Raw genomic sequence first — 22,543 nt, forward strand, 5'->3', positions numbered from 1 at the left:
TTCATTCAAACAGCATATTCTACTATTGCTATTTACACTTAAAACTTTTTCTTTTCACCTTTGTCCATGGCATTCTAACTTGGACCAAGTCTTTTACCATTTAATCCCCTTTGACAAAATGTTTCCTTTTTTTTCTTCCCTGTCCCACCTCCTTTCCCTGTACTTGTTTGAAATTTATCACATTTTTAATACTTTACAATTTGGCTAAAATGTTATTGAAATGTTAACTTTGCTCCATTGATGCAGCTTGACCTGGTGAATGTTTATAGAAGTAGTTGTTTCAGTATCTGCAGTAACTAGTTTTCATTGATGTTAATGTTGTTCTGAGATGCACCAAGACGTTGGAACAGTTCACTTGAACCAACTTTAGGTTGCCAGCTTTCCTATTGTATTAACCCCTGCATGGTGGATTGTTGGTAACGTATTTTAACTTTGTAAAACCTTCATCTTTATATGCGTCTCTGAGCGTTTAAGAGAATTTTTAGTTTTTTCTTTGTGGCAGTAAAGAGTCATCAGCGCTGATAGTTTTTCCTTTTCCTAGTTAACATCTGCTTAAATTTTTGAAAGGAAAGGATGTTTAAATCTTGATCTGGCAAAGATGATATAATTGGTAAATGTTCTTGGGGAGAAGCAATGTTTTTTTTTAAAAACTGAAATTCATTGACCAACTGGTGATTTGAGTGTGAAATTCTGTGTTTTCAAATGAAATTTTAGAGGAAAATCACTAAATCTTAAAACTTTCTTTTTGTTTTACCTTAGGTTTCTGGATGCAAAACACAAAAACCATTACAAAATATACAACCTGTAAGTATGTTTTTACAATATTTCTTGGTTGTCTCAGGTATTGTTCAGTTTCAAAACCCAACTGTGTTTTAGGAAAATGCGATGTATTTTAAGTTTTTTTAAATCCATGTGCCAGTCTTTCAATTTTCCATTCACTAGAGATGGATGTCACTATTAAGGCCTTTCTTAACTATCCTTAATTGACTTCAAGAGTATGACTCTCTTGAGTCTAAGATGGTGATGAAATATTTTTTTGAAGTGTTGTTGTTAATGTTGTGAAGGTAATCTGATAATGATGTAAGATGGAATTTTCCAGTGTTTTGGCAGTGCAAATGAAAGTTGATTTTTGAGGTCATGATGGTACATAGTTTGCAGAGGAGCTTTGCAGCCCATTTCATATGCGCCAGCTTTGTCTCATAAGCTAAATCCTGTTTGTCCACACTACTCCTGTATCCCTCTACTCTTTACTATTGAAGTAACTGTACAAACGCCTTTTAAATGTTGTTACAGTATATACTTCTAGCCCTTGCCTGCTCATTCCAAATATTCAGCACCATCTGTATGTGTGTAGGAGGGGGAGGGAAACATTACTCCTTAGCTATCCCTTAAACTTCTCCCATCACACCTTAAAATTGTGCCCTCTAGGTTTAGACTTTGCTAGCTTTGGAAAAATATTGTGTCCCTTTATAATTCTTTGGACATCAATAACATCACCCTGCTGCCTCCTACATTCCAATGAGATTAATTCCAGCCTATCAAACTTCTCCTTATGATGTAACAACAGCCCTCATTCCAAAACACAAAATGCTGGGGAACTCAGCAAGTCAGATAGCATCAAGGAGGGATATGAGCAGTCAGTGTTTCAGGCCTGAAACATCAACAGTTAATTTTGCTCCATAGATGCTTCCTGACGTGCTGAGTTTCCCTGACATAATTGCATATTGCTCAAGATTTCCAACAGCTGCAGGGTTCTGCTATTGTGCAAGCCCTCCATTCCACACAACATCCTGGTCGATCTCTCCTACACACTCTTGTAGCCACTCGCTTCTGTAGTGTGAGAATAGAACTGTACACAATACTCTTTAGTGCAATAGTCTGTATAACTGCAGCATGACATTCCAAATCTTGTACTCCGTGCCTTGGCCAATGAAAGCAAGCGTACCAAACGCCTTTTCATTACTGAGTCCACCAGTGTCGCCACTTTCAGGGAGCTATGGGCTTGTACTCTAAGATCTTTGTCCCTGCCATCCATTTTATGTCCTAACAGAATTTGAACTCTCAAAGTACTTCATGTTGTGCTCATCTGAATTAAATTTCATTGGCTACCAGTCTGCTCAACTTTCAAGTCAAGTCATTTTTTATTGTCATTTCGACCATAACTGCTAGTACAGTACACAGTAACAGCGAGACAACATTTTTCAGGACCATGGTGCTACATGAAACAGAAAAACTACACTGAACTATGTAAAACAACACAAAAACTATACTACAGACCTACCTAGGACTGCATAGAGTGCACAAAACAATGCAGGCATTACAGTAAATAATAAACAAGACAATAGGCACAGTAGAGGGCAGTAAGTTGGTGTCAGTCTAGACTCTGGGTATTGAGGAGTCTGATGGCTTGGGGGAAGAAACTGTTACATAGTCTGGTCTACTGTATGTCCCACTGTATTTTAAGCAAACTTCTTTATCTGTAACTGCAATTTTTGTGCCATCTGAAAATTTAATAATTGTGCTCCCTACATCCTCATCCATGTAATTTTTCTATTATAAACAACAAGTTTCCCAGCACTGATCCCTGTGGTGCACCATTCATTACAAATTTCCAGTCAGAAAAACACTCACCCACCACTATTTTCTGCCCCTTTCACCAAGCCAATTTTGGGTCTATTTCGTCTACATGCCTTGAATCACTGTGCCTTAATCTGGGCCAAACTGCTATGTAGGACCTTGTCAAAAGCCTCCCTCTAGTCTATATAGTTAGAAATGGCAAGATCAGGGGGTGTTACTGAATAAATGATAGCACTGGGTGTTTAGATAAATGTATTGCAACTATATTCAGTTGATATGCATGGCCCGAGTGTTTAAGATGCCATTGCTGAGCTATTTCTGTTGTGATGTTGAGCTTGAATACTATTGTGCTTGCACTTGTCTAGACTAGTAAAGAGTATTCTATCACACTTTTTGTGTCTACTTTACATATGGAGTTGTTCACACCCAGTCTCAATTTAGCACATTTACTTGCTGATCCATTTCAGCTTCTGGTCAAAGGTGATTTCCTGAATATTCAGTAAAACACACAATATTGAAATACATTTCCTCTAGACAGAGAAACTGGGTAGTGTCTCAAGTAGACAAGTCTTGTGCTTGTAAAATGTTAATTTCAATCCTGCTTTCTCAACTATGTCTGTGATCATAATATCATTAAAGTTCAAAGTAAATTTATTAAAATACTTTAAAATCACATTGTACAACCCTGAGATTCATTTTCATACAGTAACTACAAGGAAAAAGAATAGAATCAATTAGAGATTGTACCTTACAAGATGGGCAAACACAGACGTGCAAAAGACAATCTGTGCAAATACAAAAGAGAAAATAATAATTATAAATAAATCGGCAATAAATATTGAGAACATGAGATGAAGAGTCCTTGAAAGAGAGTCAGTTGGTTGTTGGTATAGATCAGTAATTGGGTGAATGAAGTTTTCCCCTTTGGTTCAAGAGCCTGATGGTTGAGGGGTTCAAGAGACTTGCTGAACCTGGTGGTGTGGTCCTGAGGCTCCTGTATTTCTGTCCTGATGGCAGCAACAAAGAGAGCATGGCCTGGATGGTGGGTGTCCTTTGGATGCTGCCTTCTTGTGATAGCACTCTATATCGATGTGCTCATTTGTGGGGAGGTCTTTACTTGTGTTGCACTGGCCTTAATCCACTACTTTTTGCAGATTTTTCCATTCGGGGGCATTGGTGTATCCATATCAGACCATGATGCAACTGGACATGTACTCGCCACTGCACATCTATAGAAGTTTCTCAAAAGTTTGAGATGAGATGCCAAACCTTTCAAAATTAAAGAAAAACTCTGTTGTGCTTTCTTTGTAATGGCACTTATGTGCAAGATGTAGGATAGATCCTCTGAAATTATAACACTGAGGAATTTAAAATTTCTGACCCTCTCCACCTCATTCTTCCAATGAGGACTGGCTCATAGACCTCTGGTTTCCTCATCCTGTTGTCAATAATCAGTCCTTGGTCTTGTTGACATTGAGTTTTTGTGGCACCACCCAGCCAGATTTTCTACCTCCCTCCTATATGATGAGTTGTCACCTTCTTTGATTCGGTCAATGACGGTGTTGTCAACGATCTTAAATAATGGCATTGGAGTTTTGCTTAGCCAGACAGTCATAAGTGTAAAGCAAGTTAATCGGGGGCGAAGCTCACACCCTTATGGTGCTGATGGTGATTCTGGAGGAGATATTGTTAATCTGAATTGACTGGATTCTGCAAGTTAGAGACACATTGATTAACACTCTTGTCTGCCTTATCACTAAGGCTTGCATTACAATATACACAATATAGTGTGTCAGTTTTCTGATGTTCTTGTTATGCCTTTGTCTTTACTACCTACTGGACAGACCTGATTTTGTTAATTTGTTATCCTTGACCCTGACTAAACATCTATTGTGTCCAATCCCCCTTGAAAAATTACTTTACACCCCTTCTCCCCGCCCCAACAGCATGAGCAAGTTTCCCAGCAAGGGTATTGGATCTGTTACTGTTTAAATGCTACCTGTATTAATTTCAAACATTCAACATGCCCCCATAAAGTTCCTTTTTAGCTGCCTTGACTTTAAGCTGTAATATTCCATCTCACTTTACCTCTTGAGACACTCCACCTCTCCCCAAAGCTTCATCCGAAGACTTAAGACCACTGAGTCTCTGATCATCTATCTTGCTAATCAGCATCAGTTTTTGTCTGATAATGCTCCTGTTAAAATTCCTTTAGGGATTTTTAATTTGTGGGAGTAGAATCATGCATTCATGGAATATATAGAAATGCTGTTGTAATTTAGCTACCAAATTTAAAAGGATTGGAAGTCAGGAGCAACACTTGTTTTAAAGTTGCTATATTTTGCAAAATAAATTACTTCTAATGTATCAATTTGCACAGCAGTCTGGAGACCCTTCCTATTAATATTTCCATGCTCTAGCAGGCACATCTCAGTGAAAGCAGATATCGGTGTATCATATATTTTAATGTACTACCGGTCTTTTGGCTTCTGGGAATGTGGGTTTAAGGTTTTGATGATTTTGAAACATGGTTTACCTGGCAGCAGAAAACCCTGCCCTCTTGTATACTTCAGTATAAAAACTAGGTACTTGGAGACCATAAGACACAGAAGCAGAATTAGGCCATTCCATTCATTGAATCTGCTCCAATGTTTGATCACAGCTGATTTATTTTCCCTCGCAACCCCTTTCGCTTGCACTCTCCCTGCAATCTTGATGCCCTTACTAATTAAGAACGTATCATCCTCCACTTTCAATTAACCCAGTGATTTGGCCTCCATAGCCATCTGTGGCAGTGAATTCCACAGATTCACCACACACTTAAGGAAATTCTTCTTGATCTCTGTACTAATGAGCATCCTTGTATTTCTAGGCTGTGCCTGGAATTTGCCCAAACAGCATGATCAGCATGCTAGCACCACCATCCTCAACTTGCAGCTAGGCTCTAATTACAGTCTGATTTGATGGGTGGGCCACATTGTTTGCATATGTGAAACCGTCACAACAAGATTAAGGCTTCTACATTCTTAGCAACTTTTTTGTCTTTTTAAAGATAGAATGATCTCTGGTGCAACTACTGAAGAAGGCAGTGGATTTTAGATTTTAAGAATTCTTCATATGATCAAATCTATTCCAAGCTCTCTCCTTGTTCCTTTATTTTTAAAATAATGATGTTTCAGCACTGATTCTTCAACCAAATGGTTTCTCGTAGCAGTTCTCATAACTATAAATCAATTCATATAACTATAAATCAGTTCATTCAGCACTTTTTAATGATGCTGAGAACTGCTATGGATTTTAATTATTAACACAATGTTTGTAAATAATAACTTTGTGTGTTAGCTTAAAACAGTTGCTATTGCCTTTTAAATAATTTAGTATTTGCACGAAGTGGGTTAGAAAATATTGACCAGAAAGCAATCCATAACATTCTGAATGAGTATTAATAGTTGGAAAACATGCTGGGGCAAATAGATACTATTGAATGCACAGCACAAGGTCCCCTTAGACATATTGTTAAAGTAGACCAGATAGGAGTCTTAATCTGAAAACTTGTGGGGGAAACTGGTACAGAAATTCAAAGCTAAAAGGATAAAGAAAATCATGTTTATAATTGGGGAGTAGGGGTTTCACCTGTTGCTCCCATGATCATTAGATGCTTGCCCTGGGACATGCTGTATCTTTCAGCGTGATCCTTCACTAGAAACCCATTTCATTCCTGTGATATAGTAAAGATCGTTGAGGTTTACAAAAATTCAAAATCACTTGGGAACTGTGGGAAAAACATAAAAAACAGGTATTAGAAACGGAAACAAATTAAACCAGTGAAGTTAACTCAGATAATTTAGCAAAAAACACTTAGATTCTGACCAGTTTCTGCCAGTTTCTTTATTGAATTGCTTGGGGCCACTCTAACTGCACCTAAAACACGCTTGCACAAGCGGTTTTCCAAATCAGTTGGGAAACTCTACAGATATTCCTGCTTACGCCACTGGACGATTAGTTAACTCTGTCAGTGTCGGAGAAGCCAGTTATGCAATGAATCTGCAGGAAGATGCTGCCATAGTGTGACGCTCATATCACAGCATCACTCATAGTGTCTTCATATTTGCAGAATATCCAAAAGATATGCAGAAGTGTAATTGGTTTTAAAGTATAATTACTGTCATTACATAAACAAATACAGCAGCCTGTAGCTACACGTGAAGGGTTGAAAGCAGGTGGATTTTTTGTTATGGTTATTGGTAGAATGTTTTGCCCAGAATTTTAGGCATATTGACTGGAGATTATATTTCTAAACAAAGATCATTGAAATGGATTCAGAGAACAATTTGAATTATTTGTTAGTAAAGTTTGTAATTCCATTGTTTAAACAACAAATCATTTCTTTAAGACGAGTAGTTTTAAAAAATGCTTATGCACCTACAGCATCATCTCTCTAACACTTGCTGTAAAATGCAATTATTTAGCTAGGTAGCTACCATGAAATAATGAACCAAATTAGCTCTGTCTAAATGTTGCTATTATGACTCGGGTACTACACATGACTACTGTGGTGCTACTCTGAACTTGCACAACCTAAAGCTTCTAACTAGACTATGGTATTTTAGTGTACAGTTTAGTTTTTCCAAAAATAATTAAATCCAATCTTTATGTAAAAATCCATAATTTAGTTTGAAAATAATCAGGCTTCAAGGCTTGAATATCTTTGGGAAAATATGTCATATGATGAAAATTCTCCTCTCCCTTCATCTCAAGAGCACTTTGGCTAGCATAAGGCAAAAAAGGAAAAGCCTAGATAGAGGTATATTTGTACAAAGATATGCCTAAAGAAGTATAAAATGGAACAGGGATGAAATTAAAGATATTTAAAGACAAAATGTTGGCTTGTAAGTATCAGTAGAAGGTATGAGTATGGTTTATAGAAATATCAAGTCCTTCATGAACAAGATGGGAATGCCAAGGAGTTCTACTTACAATGGAGTAGTAGAATATTTCTTATACAGTAAGCAATTGCTAGGCCCAGATGAAATGTATTTAAGACTAATAATACTAGCATAGAATAAAGTTGTGAAGATCTGAAGTTGTTTTCTAATAATCTCTGGCTGCAGGCATGTTATTGTAAGAATGGAAGATTGCCAATGTAGTAGAGTTGGGTTTTTTTTTTAAAAAAGGAGGAAGGGATGGGCAGAGTAATGAAAGACCAGTGAGCCCTACACTAAGGGCAGACAAATTACAGTCAACATTCTGAGTGTGAGTATTAGTAATCATTTAGTAAGGCACAGATTAATCAAGGATTTTGAGCAAGTGCTTGTTCAAAGAAAACCATATTCAACCAGCTTGAATTTTTTTTTAAGAGGGTCAGTGAGTCTGTTATGTGGATTTTGTTAGCAAATATGATGAACTTGCAGGTGGTGGTGTACCCAGAAAGCTCAGTCCTTGCGATCAAATTTGGCATAATAATATGTAACAAAGGGAATGGTTGATAAGAGTTTTGAAAACAAGAAGGCTCTTTTCAGCAGGATTTTGCAAGCCTTAATAATAGATTCCAGACTTTTACAGAATGTTTATTGTAATTTAGCCTGAAATGATGGGACTTTGATTAGATGTCCAGATGATACAGATATTGGGTGATAATGCAAAAGAAAGCATTGAGTGGGGGGGGGGGGGGGGGGAGAGATGTAGATGGATAATTCAAGAAAAGTATTGGCAAATGCAGTTCTATTCAAAGTGTGAGGTGGTGTTCTTGCACATGTACAAGGCATGTGAATACAGAAGTGGTGTGTAGAGGAACAGAAGAAGAATCCTTGAATATATAGGAGAGCAAGAAAATAATTGTAATAAAACAAACTGGCAAGTTTCTTTTATTGACTGAAACAGGTCTAATCTGGCACAGATTCGCCACATGAAGTTGTGGGTTACACATACACAATGCTGGAGGAACTCAGCAGACCAGGCAGCATCTATGGAAAAAAGTAGTCAAAGTTTGGGCTGAAACCCTTTGGCAGGACTGGAGAAAATAAGCTGAGGAGTAGATTTGAAAGGTGGGGGGAGGGGAGAGAGAAATGCCAGGCGATAGGTGAAACTTGGAGCGGGAGGGATGAAGCAAAAAGCTAGGAAGTTGGTGAAAGAGATGAAAGGCCATGGAAGAAAGAAGAAAGTGGGGGGGGGGGGGGGGAGGAAGAGCACCAGAGGGAGGAGATGACATAAGAGCGGGACAAGGGGGTTGGAAACGGTGAAGGAAGGGGTGGAGTCTTTACTGGAAGTTTGAGAAATTGATGAGGCTACCTGATTATTTAGAGTGAGGACAAGTTCCACGAGGCGGGGGAGAGTGGTGATGGAGGGGAACTGGTTGGGTCTGGTTTCTGGAACGAAATGGAGAGCTCTGAGACATTCCTGGTGGGGGTGTAAGTGTATGAGGACTGGACATCTATAGTTAACAATAAGATGATGGAGACCAGGAAACCTGAAATCCTTGAAAAGATCAAGAGCGTGTGAGGTATCACAGATGTAGTTGGGAAGGGACTGAACCAAGGAGTATAAAACAGAGTTGAGGTATGCAGTATGAGTTCATTGGGAAAGGAACAAGCTGAAACAATGGGTCTACCTGGGCAAGCAGGTTTGTATATTTTAGGTAGGAGGTAGAAACGGGGGGTGGGCAGTAGATGGGAGATCCCCAGAGTCAGTAAGGTTGATGATAGTATGTGAGACAATGACCTGGTGTTTCTTAGTGGGGTCCTGTTCAAGGGGTAAGTAAGAGGAGGTGTCTGAGAGTCATGGGTTATCACCCAACCTCAGAATCAGGTTTATTATCACTAATACATGAGGAAATTATTGCTTTTTGGCAGCAGTAAAGTGCAGAATATAAATAATTGCTGTTAAGAGAAATATAAAAAAAAGTACAAAAATAGAGCAGAATATTGAGGTAATATTCATAGGCCATTCAGAAAACTGATGATGAAGGGAAAGATGCAGTTCCTAAAACATTGAGTGTGTGTCTTCAAGCTTCTGTACCTCTTCCTTGATGGTACTGTATTAAGAAGGGGACATGTCCTGAATAGGAAAGGTCCTTAATGATGTGGAGGACACCACATTGGGAATACTGAATGCAGAAAATGAGATTGGAGGTACATCACCTGGATGGCAGTGAAGGAGGAGGTGTAAGAATAAAGGTTGCACCTCCTGCAGTTGCAGGGAGAAGTGCCACCCAGTTGGTAGGGGTGGCTTGGGATGAATGGGCCATGGAATCTCGAGGGACTCGTTCCTGTGGAAGGTGAAAAGAATGGGGAGGAAAAGGTGTGGCTAGTCGTGAGATGTTTTTGCAATTGGGGAAAATGCACTGGAGGCAGAGGCTAATGGAGTGAAGATGCGCAGAGAAACACTTCTGATTGGATGGAGGTGGGAAAAGAGCAGAAGTCTGAGAAACTAGAAATGTGATAGTGTTCCATCTGTCACAGCAGAAGAAAATCCAAGTTTCATGAGGAAGGACCCTTCATGTCTCTTGGAAAGTAATACCTCACCAGATGTAGCAGAGACAGAAAATAGGAAAAAGAAATGAAATCCAACCATGAAACATGATGGATGAGGTGTAATCTTGGTAGCTTTGGGAGCCACTGAGTTTATAGTAAATGTTAGTTTGTCTTCAAAGTTGGTGATAGAGGTCTAGAAAAGGGATAAAAATTTCAGAAGAATTTTGGAGCACGGTGGAAGTCAGTGAGAGTGATAAAATTGAGATCCACATCTGTGCAAGAATAAGCACCAAAACAGTTGTTGATGTAAAAGTGAAGACTTGGAAGGGTACCAGAGAAATATTGGACAAAGTTTGTTCCAGTTAGGCAACAAAAAGACAGGTGTAGCAAGGGCCTGTGGCTACACCTGTGATTTACAGGAAGTTAGCAGGGTCTCACTAGGCAAACTCATGTACATCATTTTTGATTGTTTTGCGATGGGAAACAATCTAATTTATGGTATGCTCAACTTTCATTTAGTCTACACATTCATTTATTTATTGTTTTTATTGTAGTTATATACTAAGTGTCTGTAGGTGAGCATCATGGATAGCATTAGTTATGTAGCAACCAGATGCAAGTAATTAGTGTACCTTTACTAAACTTGAATTTGGATTATTAGGACATTTAAACTAATGCACATAAAATTTAAGTATCCCTCTGAAGCCTTTGCTTGCTTGATTGATCTACAACAGTGTCAGAGGATATCTGCTAAAGAAGCAGCTAAATTATCAAGTGAAGTCTCTACTTTCAGTCATGTATTCCATCTTCCCAGCTTAAAATTAGCAGAGGCTCAGTGAACAGAGACTGAGCAGAGTCATTTGGTGAGATCTTAGAGAATTCAATTGGGCTACTTCTTGCATAATGCAGTCATAAAGTGTGTCAGTTACATTGTTCACAGAAGGCTGCCCCTTTAATATGTCATTGAGAGAGAATGTTTGCTTAAAAGTCTATCCCGAGTCAATAGTGCTATTGGAAGTGGATTTTGAAGACGGTACATCATGCTTTTTTTCCTGTATAGTACTGCTATTGGTACTCAAAATAACTTATGAGAAAATTGATTTTACAAAGCTAGTCATACGACTTTTTAAAAGGCATAACAAGTATTGGCAGGACTCTGCTCAATCGACTCATTTTAATAGTGTACACAATCAGGATTTATTTCTGAAACCAGATTGCACTGTGCAGAATATTTAAACTTCCATTATCATTCTTACAGTGGTAAAATGTGTAAATTGGGATCCAGTGATGGAGCACAACCCTCCAGAAGTATTCCCAACAGTTACACTGAGAAATCTGGTCTTTAAACAGATATCAAGTTTGATGTAACACAAGTTCAATTCTTTTAACTGGAGAAGAATGACTTTGAGCAGATAGTAATTTAAATGGAATTAGTTGCTCAATGTACTTGAATATAGGCATTATTTTTTGCTTCAATTATGTTAGTTTTTAATTTTTACTTTAATTTTAATTATATTTGAATAGATTTTGAATATTTTTCAGTGTTTCAGTATTAAAAGTATTTACAGATATTTAACATGTGAGTTTTACAATTGGTAAGAGAAGTTTCATGCTCAACTAGCTATTAAAGATAGCTTGGAATAGATTAATGACATTGTAGGAGAGCAGTCAGTGTAGGCAGCTCAGTCATTCACTCCCTCAGGTAGAGTGAAACAAACCATCTCATGGGCTGGATGTGATTTGCAAGCCATTGGTTGACCCTCCTATTTATTCAAGAGCAATGTTAGTACATTTGCCAAAGCAAACGTGCACGTAATTCAAATGACAGTTTGTCATATTAAATTTACAAAGATTGGATGTTCACATGGTGCATTTTGTTTGTTTTTTGTGTTAAGATGTGAATAGTTTGAAAGGCCAGTATTTGTTGTCGATCATAAATGCGCTGGATTCAACACTTTCTCAAACCATTGTAGTCTTTATGATGAAATTTATTTCCATGAAGGTTCGGCTGTTTTTGAAGTGCCCTTATATTAGCTGTTTAATTGTCTGCCACCATTTACAACTAGAAGTGGTTGAATAATCCACTGGGCGGGGGATTACATCTGATGTATACTGTTTATACTGCTTTGCTTGGTTGATATCTCATTGTTAAATACAGTAGTTGTAACCTGTGGCAGGCTCTTCTGCATCTTGTTTAAATGGGTTTGATCTCTAGCTTAATAAATGGATTAGAATGATATAAGATCACTTTGCATGTGCACATTTTTAATATAGCTGAGGTTTACAGCACCTCATGAATGCCCAGTGTTGAGGTGCCAAAATTGGTGTGTGTTCATGACATTTAACATGATGATACTGTCATGCAGCATGCAGGGTTTGAAGAATGGACTTTATTTCCAGATCGGCTTAGTAATAGTCAATTCCATCAACACTGTAATGTTCTGTAAGTCTCACCTCATTTAGTTGTGTTCATTTTAGTAATAGACATGGAAAATGTCATTCAGAATACATGCAGTACCCACCATATGCTTTCAGCATGGAGGTGTACCGATTCATCAGCTATGGGAGTTTAGTAATGCTTGCCCATAAATGACACAATGTCATGAGACTTTATGCAAGTTGAGGTAGAGAACTACTCCTTGCTGGATAGTGGTTAACATCTCCAGGATAAGATGTATTCAAGGACTGAAAAAGAGGAATCCAGTATGTATACCACAAGGTTATTTACTGATGCATGAGAATAAGAAAATCGTTAAATTAAAAATGGTTTAATTTGTCAAATCCAGAAGAATTTCAGAACAATGTCTCTTAAAATAAAGTCTGTTTAATTGTCATTAAACCAAGGATAAATACCCATCATTATAGTCAAATGAAACTTCATTTCTCCAGGGCCAAGGTGCGAATCACAGAAACGACAGTCATGCACAGCACAAGGCACGTGATCGCAGTAAACATGTAGTCACACAAGAAAAGTAACGTGGCCTAAGTCATTGAATGTCATGTCCTGCAGACTGATGGTGCATGGCATGTTGCTGGCAAGAACAAGCTCGCTGGAGTCCGATCGTCATGCGCTAGTGCAATCATAGATGAACACAATCCAGCTTGTCTTTAACTGAAAGAACATTGGAGGGCAGTGTGATGGGAAGGGCCAAACTCCAACCCAGCATGGATGCTGCGTTTCACTGCCTTGGCGTCTCTCTCTCCCCCCCCGTGGCTGCAGCAGGTGACCCCGCGGCATGAGGGCCAAATCCGCGCTACAACTGAGGCTTCGCAACCCTCCCACCGTTAGCCTCCCTAATGAATCAGTAAACCTGACTTGCAGTATTCTACATTACCAATGTTCAGTAGGGTTTTGGGATAACAAGAAAAATGTCCAAAACAATCACTAGCAACATTTCTTAGACAGCACACTGCCTCTACACACTGACTCGGCCTTCCTGCAGCAGGAAGCAACATGGTTCAGTCAAACTGCAGTACCTCCACTATCATGCCATTCACTGATGGGGTAGATCTGCAGTACTTAATGTTCTTAAAATAGAGCAGTGTTTTGCATTCGTAAAGGACAAACCAGTTACACACTAGGTTGGACACTGAGTGGCCACTGTGTCCGAGTGCGCTGCCATTTTACCAGAAGTGTATTCACAATGTCAAGTGATTATACAAAGAGCAAAGTAGGTCAATATAACAAGTAATGCACATTGTTGGCAATTTCTTCTGAGTACTGAGCAGATTAATTTTGTAGTCTGGTGCTTACTAAAAATGCTTCAGTTCTTGACAACAATTCTTTCGTTAGTATGTTGAATTACTAGATCCTTTGAAACTTCATCTTATTTGACACTGATATGGACTTATGCAAATAACATGGTGGTGATTGTGTATTCATTGACTAGTATTATTTGACAACATTGTAAATGGGCTTGTTATAATATTGTTTAGAGTTTGTGTCACAAACATGAGAAAATCTGCAGATGCTGGAAATCCAAAGCAAAACACACAAAATGCTGGAGGAACACAGCTGGCCAGGCAGCATCTATGAAAAGGAATAAACAGTTGACATTTCAGGCCAAGATCCTTCATCAGGAATGTATTTGCTGATAGTTTGACCATGTGACCATACTTTGACTTTATGGTTGTGCTGATTTTGTGTAGATGGAATATAAAGACCATTTTTGAGAATATATTTACTTTGACCTGGTATTTTGTATTAAAGTTGGCAACTTGTAATAAGTGCTATGTTACAGACAATGCACAGAGCGGTATTGTGTTGTATTCTCCTGCAAGAGAAATTGAATCTGTTTCTAAATGATACCTTCCCAGTGGAGGCAGTTTTTGTTAAGAGGTAAACTTTTTGAAGCAAGCATATGGTGCATCCAAACTTAGAATTTACTCTTCAATAGCTTTTTATAGGTACTCCACTAAACTATTTATTGCCCATCCATCTTTGATAAGTTTTGTAGGTAGAGATTTGCCTTAGGTCAAGGAACAGATAAAGTGTGAAGCTGGAACTCTGATAAATCACTCTTAGAATCTGAACAAAATCCAAATATATTATTTCTTCACCACGCCCATTTTTGAAAACATCAAATTTCATTGCCGGATTACACCTTCTGAATAACAGAATGTGCATTGTGGCAAAAAAACACTGCTATGTGTGAAATCCTTGTGAACCAAAATCATTAGCCTAAGCGTTTGGCTAAATCTCGTTATCAGATAGTCATGTAGGTATGGCTAGGCATACCTGAACACTTATATTAGAGATATCAAACACCTCAGCACTGAAGGAGAAGCTACTTCAGTAATTGTATCCTTGAAAATCTGTTGCACAAAATTTATAGCAGAGTGGGAGGTGTTTCAGGATTGTCACCTCAGAACAATCATGTAAGGAATTTCAATTTAACACCCTATTTAATGATTAATGTCAGGTGTCAATGAAACTACAGCATTGTCCCCACAAAGACCCCATTACTCAGTTTAACCAGTATATGAATCAGCTATTTCACTCAAGGTGTGATGAGCCAAAAATTAGGTTATAACTAGATGGGAAAATGGAAAAACCTTTTCTGATTGCAGTAATGAAAATCTAAAACAATGGTACACATCCAGAATGACTGCTCCTTTTGATCTTTTCCATCACCATCTTTCATATGGTCATGCTATGGTATGGTATATCGTGTATGGTATTTAATGATGAGAATAAAAGTGGTTGGAGTCTGAATTGCAGTTGACTTTGAAACGCAGAAATGAGATGAAGGGTTATGATGAAGCCAACTGAGAAGGAAAAAATATAGAAACCAAGGAGGAACATCACATCCTGCTGTAAATATTGCAGAAGTAGTATTATGCCAATTGATTTATTTGCAGCAATATGCTGCATATGTTGATGTTGGTCAACGTAATCACCTAGGTCTCCAGAATCAGAAATGTATGGAGAGGAAAAGTGATTAGCTAGGCAAAATATTCCAGGAACTTGGTTTTGATTATGATGGTTGTTGGAGCTATCATGAATTAAGGCTTTATCCTGCAAAATTAATCCTCTTGGTGATAACTACCAACATGAAATTCAGGTTTTAGTTTCTTTTTTCTTTTTTAAATCTTTTTATTAATTTTAAACAAACATAAATGAAACATGAATACAGTGAGTTTGAAAGTACATAATTAATAGTTAAGTATACATTCATATAGATGATAATTCATATATAAAAACCTCCCAAATTCATAGTAATTACAAAAAAAGGGAGTAAATAAGAAGGAAAAAAACGCCCAAAGAAGAAAAGAAAAGAAAAAACCTAACCAACATGGGCCATTGCATTATGTCAAATATACATAGTAGCGTCAATAACTCTGCACCTCCATCCAAATAATTAAGGATAATAGAAGCAGGGTTTAGGAAAAGTCAGTTTAACTGATATGAAAATGTTGGATAAATGGTCTCCAAGTTTCTTCAAATTTAACTGAAGAATCAAAGACAACACTTCTAATTTTTTCTAAGCTCAAACAAGAGATAGTTTGAGAAAACCACTCAAATATAGTTGGAGGATTAATTTCTTTCCAGTTCAATAGGATAGATCTTCTAGCCATTAATGTAACAAATGCAATCATCCGTCGAGCTGAGGGGGATAAACAAATATTATCCACCATTGGTCAACCGAAAATTGCAGTAATAGGATGTGGTTGCAATTTGATATTCAGAACTGTTGAAATATTACCGAAAATATCTTTCCAATAATTTTGCAAACAAGGGCAAGACCAAAACATGTGGGTCAATGAAGCTACTTCAGAATGACATCTGTCACAGGTTGGATTAACATGAAAGTAAAATCGAGCAAGTTTATCCTTGGACATGTGAGCCCTATGTACAACTTTAAATTGTATTAGGGCATGTTTAGCACAAATAGAAGAGGAATTGACTAATTGTAAAATTTTCTCCCACCGCTCAGTGGGTATAAGACAATGAAGTTCTTTTTCCCATTCCTTCTTAATTTTTTCTGATACTTCTGGCTGTATTTTTATGATCATATTATAAATGGTGGCTACTAAACCCTTCTGGCAAGGATTCAGAGCTAAAAAAATTTCCCTAATGTCCATTGGACATAATTTCAGAAAAGACTGTAACATATTATTCAAGAAATTTCTAACTTGCAAATATCTTAAAAAAATGAGTTTTAGGTAAATTATATTTATTAGATAGCTGTTCAAAGGACATAAAACTATTATCTAAAAATAGATCACGAAAACATGTTATATCTTTTGTTTTCCATAATACAAAGGCTTGATCCATAAAAGAGGGTCGAAAAAAAAGTTAGATATAATAGGGCTTGATAAGATAAACTTATCCGAGCCAAAAAATTTACGAAATTGAAACAATATTCGCAATGTATGTTTAACTATGGGATTAGTTATTTGTTTATTCAATTTAGATAAAGAAAAAGGAAGTGAAGATCCTAAAATTGAAAATAATGAAAAGGCTTGTACAGATTTACATTCCAAATTTACCCATTGTGGGCAAGATGCTATAATCAGTTCTTGTGTCCAAAATATTAAATATCGAATATTGGCTGCCCAATAGTAAAATCTCAGGTTTGGCAAAACCAAACCACCCTCCTTCTTAGGCTTCTGTAAATATTTTTTGCTTAGTCTAGGATTTTTATTCTGCCACAGATACGAAGATATTTTAGAGTCAATAATATCAAAAAAAGATTTAGGAATAAAATTTGGTAGTGCTTGGAATAAATATAAAATTTTGGGTAACACTATCATCTTAATAGCATTAATTCGACCAACCAATGACAAAGAGAATGGGGACCACCTGGTAACAAGTTGCTTAATTTGGTCAATTAAAGGTAAAAAATTAACTTTAAATAAATCCTTATGTTTCTTGGTAATTTTAATACCCAAATAAGTAAAATGATCTGTGACAACTTTAAATGGTAAGTGTTTATAAATTGGAACTTGCATATTTAATGGAAATAATTCACTCTTATTAAAATTCAGTTTGTAACCAAAAAAGCTACTAAACTGAGCAAGCAAGGATGAGATAGCAGGTATAGATCTCTCAGGGTCAGATATGTATAGTAACAAATCATCAGCATATAATGATAACTTATAAGTCCCTTCCCCACGGGTAATACCCAAAATATTAGGTGATTCACGAAATGGCAATAGCTAAAGGTTCCAAAACAATGTCAAATAGTAAAGGACTTAAAGGACAGCCTTGCCTCATACCACGGAATAATTGAAAAAAAGATCTTTGATTATTGGTGAAAACCAAAGCCAAAGGTTTATAATATGTTAACTTAATCCATGATATAAATTTCGAACTAAAATTAAAATGCTGCAACTTATTAAATACATATGGCCATTCAACTCTATCAAATGCTTTTTCAGCATCTAAAGAAATGACACATTCTGGTATTTTGAGTGAAGGCGTATAAATAATATTAATCAATTTTCTGATGTTAAAAGATGAATAACGATTTTTAATAAATGCAGTCTGATCTTCAGAGATAATTCGAGGTAATATATTTTCTAATCTAGTGGCCAAAATTTTACTAAAAATCTTAAAGTCTGTATTCAGCAAAGATATAGGCCGATAGAATGCACATTCAGTGGGGTCTTTATCTTTTTTAAGAATTAGAGAAATAGAGGCATCATAAAAAGATTGTGGCAATTTACCTACAGTTAACACATCTTTAAAAATTTTACAAAGCCAAGGCGGAGGGTATAGAGGAAAAGGATTTTAAAAAATTCTGCAGTATAACCATCCGGACCAGGGGCTTTACCTGAATTCATTGAAAAAATAGCCTCTTTTATTTCGGTTTCCATAATAGGTGCGTCTAGAAGTACGCTATCTGCTGTAGTTAATTTTGGAATATTCAATTTTCTTAAAAATTCATCCATTATAGAAGAATCCTCAACAAATTCTGATTGATATAAAGAATTATAAAAATCTTGAAAGGTTTTAGGTTCTATTAGTGATTGCAACTAGTAGAGAAAGAGCTTGTATTTTGCAAACTGCAGGTGTGGTTTTCAAAATGTGAAATTCCTCACTAATTGTACTACCAGGTACAATTGTTCATGTGTAATCCACTTTTATCAGTCTAGATTAAAACAGTATTTCCAAGTGTAGAATTGCTGATGCATAGGAAAACAAAAAGATGAATGGAGGATTGAAAAGTAAGGAAAGACAATTACTTTCTTTTGAAGTCACAAACTTTAATTGAGATCCATTTGAAAAAATCTTCTGCCAAGAATGCTCTCTATGCACAATTCAGTATTGGAGTTTGTATCTGATAAATTATGAGTAATAAGTGCACTTTTTGGTCTTGTTTTTTTTTGCTCTTTATACTGTGTTCTTTACTTCCATTAATGTACAAATTGGTGAATTGGGGAAAATTGGGGAATGAGGTGAAAAATCATTTATTAGCAATGATATTACTTTATAATACATAATTAAAAGCTATTGCATCCTTTATGACTCTTCACTTGAATTCTGATGCCAATAATTGCCATGATGGATTAACTTTTAGTGGGAAGGAAGAATTGTGTAACATTGAAGCATTCTGGCTTATTATCTACATACTGGTTATTTTAGTATGTCTTGTAATTGTGAGATGCAAAACAGCATATGCCATGGTAATGTATGACATGACCTGGTATGGAACACAAATGCCCAAGAATGGAAAAATATACAAAGAGTGGCGGCTCAGCCCAATCCATCACAGGCAAAATAGTCCCCACCTTTGAGCACGTTTACAGGAAACACTGCCACAAGAAAACAGCATGCATTATCAAGGACCACCAGCATGCATGCCATGCTGTCTTCTCACTATCATCAGGCAGGAGCTGCAGCACTCTACAGTACGTTCTTTGTCTCACAACACCAGCTTCAGGAACAGTTATTACCCTGGAGATATCAGACTGGACAATTTCACTCGCTTCAACTCTGAACTGATCAAGGACTCTACAACCTATGTTTTCAATATCAATAATTTACTTATATTGTTTATTTGCAGAATTTATCTTTTGCACACTGATTGTTTTTCAGTCTTTATTTAGAATCAATCTGGTTTAATATCACTGGTATGTGTTAAGAAATTTGTTGTTTTGCAGCAACAGTATGTTGTAATTTGTAATAAAATAACTAAATTACAATGAGAAATAAATTTTAAAACAAATTAAGTAACTAGTGCAAAAGAGAACAAAAGAAACCTGAAGTAATGTATATGGGTTTGTTGCCTTTCATTGTTTTGTAACTTGTTAATTAGTACTGAAGGTATGGTGGCATTCAATGCTGAGATGTAATCAACAAACAGCCTGATTGCTGTTGTCCAGGTGATCCAAGGCCAAGTGAAGAGCTAGTGAGATTGTATCTGCTGTAGACCTATTGTAGCAATAATCAAATTGCAGGTTAGTTTGGAGTTAATTCTTGCCCTGACAACCTCTCAAGCACTTCATTACAGTAGATGTTGGTGTACCTGGGTGATGGCCATTGAGGCAGCTCCCCCTGCTGCTCTTGGGCACTCGTATGTTTGTCATCCTTTTGAAGTAGGTGGGAACTTCCGACTGCAGCAGTGAGAGATTGAAGATGTCCTTGAACACTCCTGCAATTTTGTTGGCACAAGTATTCAGTGCTCTATCAAGTACGCCGTCAGGGCATTACACCTTGTGAGGGTTCACCCTCTTGAAAGATGTCCTGTTGTTGGCCTCTGAGACAGATCACAGGGTCACCAAATGCTGCAGGGATTTGCACAAGTGTAGATTTATTTCCCTTTCAAAATGTCAGTATTCTCCTTGTAGGAAGTAATTGTCTGCAAACCCTGCTAAAATTGACATGTATCCAATTCCATCTATAACTTCAATCAGAATTGTTCCCTTCGCTCTCAAATAGCCTTCCGTTTGCCAAACATGGACTACTTGTATAGATCTGGTTCACTGGTCTCACTGGTCTTGAATGCCACAGGGCTAGCCTTCAGTAGGCTATAAATCTCCTGGTTCATTCATAGCTTCTGATTTGAGTATGTCTAGTACATTCTCTGAGGCACACACTCATCATTCTTGATGATCTGTAGCTGACAGCTGTGACATATTCAGATTTGAAGATGAATATTGTCCAGTTCCCTCAAAGCAGTCCTGTAAATGTTCGTCTGCCTTCCTTGCAAGGAGTATTATGAACAAAGCGGATGAGCTTACAGCAAGGATTGGTACTTGGAACTATGATGTGGCCACTACAGAAACTTGGATGGCTCGGGCAGGAGTGGTTACTTCCAGTGTCAGGCTTTAGATGTTTTAGAAAGGACGGTTGGGGGGGGGGGAGGGGGGTGTGCAAAAGAGGTGGTGGCGTTGCACTGTTGATCAGAGATAGTGTCATGACTGCAGAAAAGAAGGAAGACAGGGATTGTCTACGGAGTCACTCTGGGTGGAAGTTAGGAACAGGAAGGGATTAATAACTTTACTGGGTATATTTTATAGACCACCCAATAGTAACAGGGACATCGAGGAGCAGATGGGGAGGCAGATTCTGGAAAGGTGTGTTAATAACTGGGTTGTCATGGTGGGAGGTTTTAATTTCCCAAATATTGATTAGCATGTCCCTAGATTGAAGGGTTTAGATGGGGTGGTGTTTGTTAGGTTTTCTTGACATAATATGTAGATGAGGCTGCAGTTGATCTGGTATTGGGAAATGAACCTGGTCAGGTGTCAGATCTGTCAGTGGCAGGGCACTTTGGAGATAGTGATCACAATTCTATCTCCTTTACCATAGCATTGGAGTGGGATAGGAACAGACAAGTTAGGAAAGCGTTTAATTGGAGTAAGGGGAAATATGAGGCTATCAGGCAGGAACTTGGAAGCATAAATTGGAACAGAAGTTCTCAAAGAAATGTGTGGAAGAAATGTGGCAAATCTTCAGGGGATATTTGCATGGAGTTCTGCATAGGTATGTTCCAATGGGACAGGGAAAGGATGGTAGGGTACAGGAACCGTAGTGTACAAAGGCTGTTGTAAATCTAGTCAAGAAGAAAAGAGCTTACAAAAGGTTCAATAAAACTAGGTAATGATAGAGATCTAGAAGATTCTAAGGCCAGCAGGAAGAAGCTTAAGAAAGAAATTAGGAGAGCCAGAAAGGGCCATGAGAAGGCCTTGGCGGACAAGATTAAGGAAACCCCCAAGGCATTCTATAAGTATATGAAGAGCAAGAGGATAAGACGTGAGAGAATAGGACCAATCAAGTATGACAGTGGAGTGAGAAGTGTGTACGGAGCCAGAGGAGTTAGCAGAGGTACTTAATGAGTACTTCAGTATTTACTACGGAAAAGGATCTTGGCGATTGTAGGAATGACTTGCAGCAGACTGAAAAGCTTGAGCATGTAGATATTAAGAAAGAGATGTGCTGGAGCTTTTGGAAAGCATCAGGTTGGATAAGTCACCAGGACTGGACGAGATGTACCCCAGGCTACTTGGGAGGTGAGGGAGGAGATTGCTGAGCCTCTGGAGATGATCCTTGCATCATCAATGGGGACGGGAGAGGTTCCGGAGGACTGGAGGGTGGCAGATGTTGTTCAATTATGCAAGAAAGGGAGTAGAGAGAGCCCCAGGAAATTATAGACCAGTGAGTCTTACTTCAGAGGTTGGTAAATTAATGGAGAAGATCCTGAGAGGCAGGATTTATGAACATTTGGAGAGGCATAATATGATTAGGAATAGTCAGCATGGCTTTGTGAAAGGCAGGTCATGCCTTACGAGCCTGATTGAATTTTTTGAGGATGTGGCTAAACACATTGATGGAGGTAAAGCAGTAAGTGTAGTTTATATGGATTTCAGAAAGGCATGGGATCCATGGGGACATTGCTTTGAGGATCCAAAGAGTGGTTGCAGCCGGGCCATATTCTGCAAGGAGGTCGATCACCAGTGGAGCGCCTCGGGGATCTGTTCTGGCACCCCTACTCTTTGATTTTTATAAATGACCTGGATGAGGAAGTGGAGGGATGAATTAGTAAATT

General features: G+C 37.7%; 1 protein-coding gene across 1 annotated transcript in view; it reads left to right on the forward strand.

Annotated features, from left to right (window-relative positions):
* LOC140715319 (phosphatidylinositol 3,4,5-trisphosphate 3-phosphatase and dual-specificity protein phosphatase PTEN-like) overlaps window positions 1-22,543 on the forward strand; it is a 113,290-nt gene that overhangs the window by 64,566 nt on the left and 26,181 nt on the right. Inside the window, exon 3 of the mRNA XM_073027358.1 lies at window positions 760-804. Within this exon, the coding sequence (XP_072883459.1) occupies window positions 760-804 (45 nt within the window). The remainder of the gene's footprint in view (window positions 1-759; window positions 805-22,543) is intronic.

This window comes from Hemitrygon akajei, chromosome 23 (genome assembly GCF_048418815.1).
Source record: "Hemitrygon akajei chromosome 23, sHemAka1.3, whole genome shotgun sequence".
Taxonomy (NCBI): Eukaryota; Metazoa; Chordata; class Chondrichthyes; order Myliobatiformes; family Dasyatidae; genus Hemitrygon; species Hemitrygon akajei.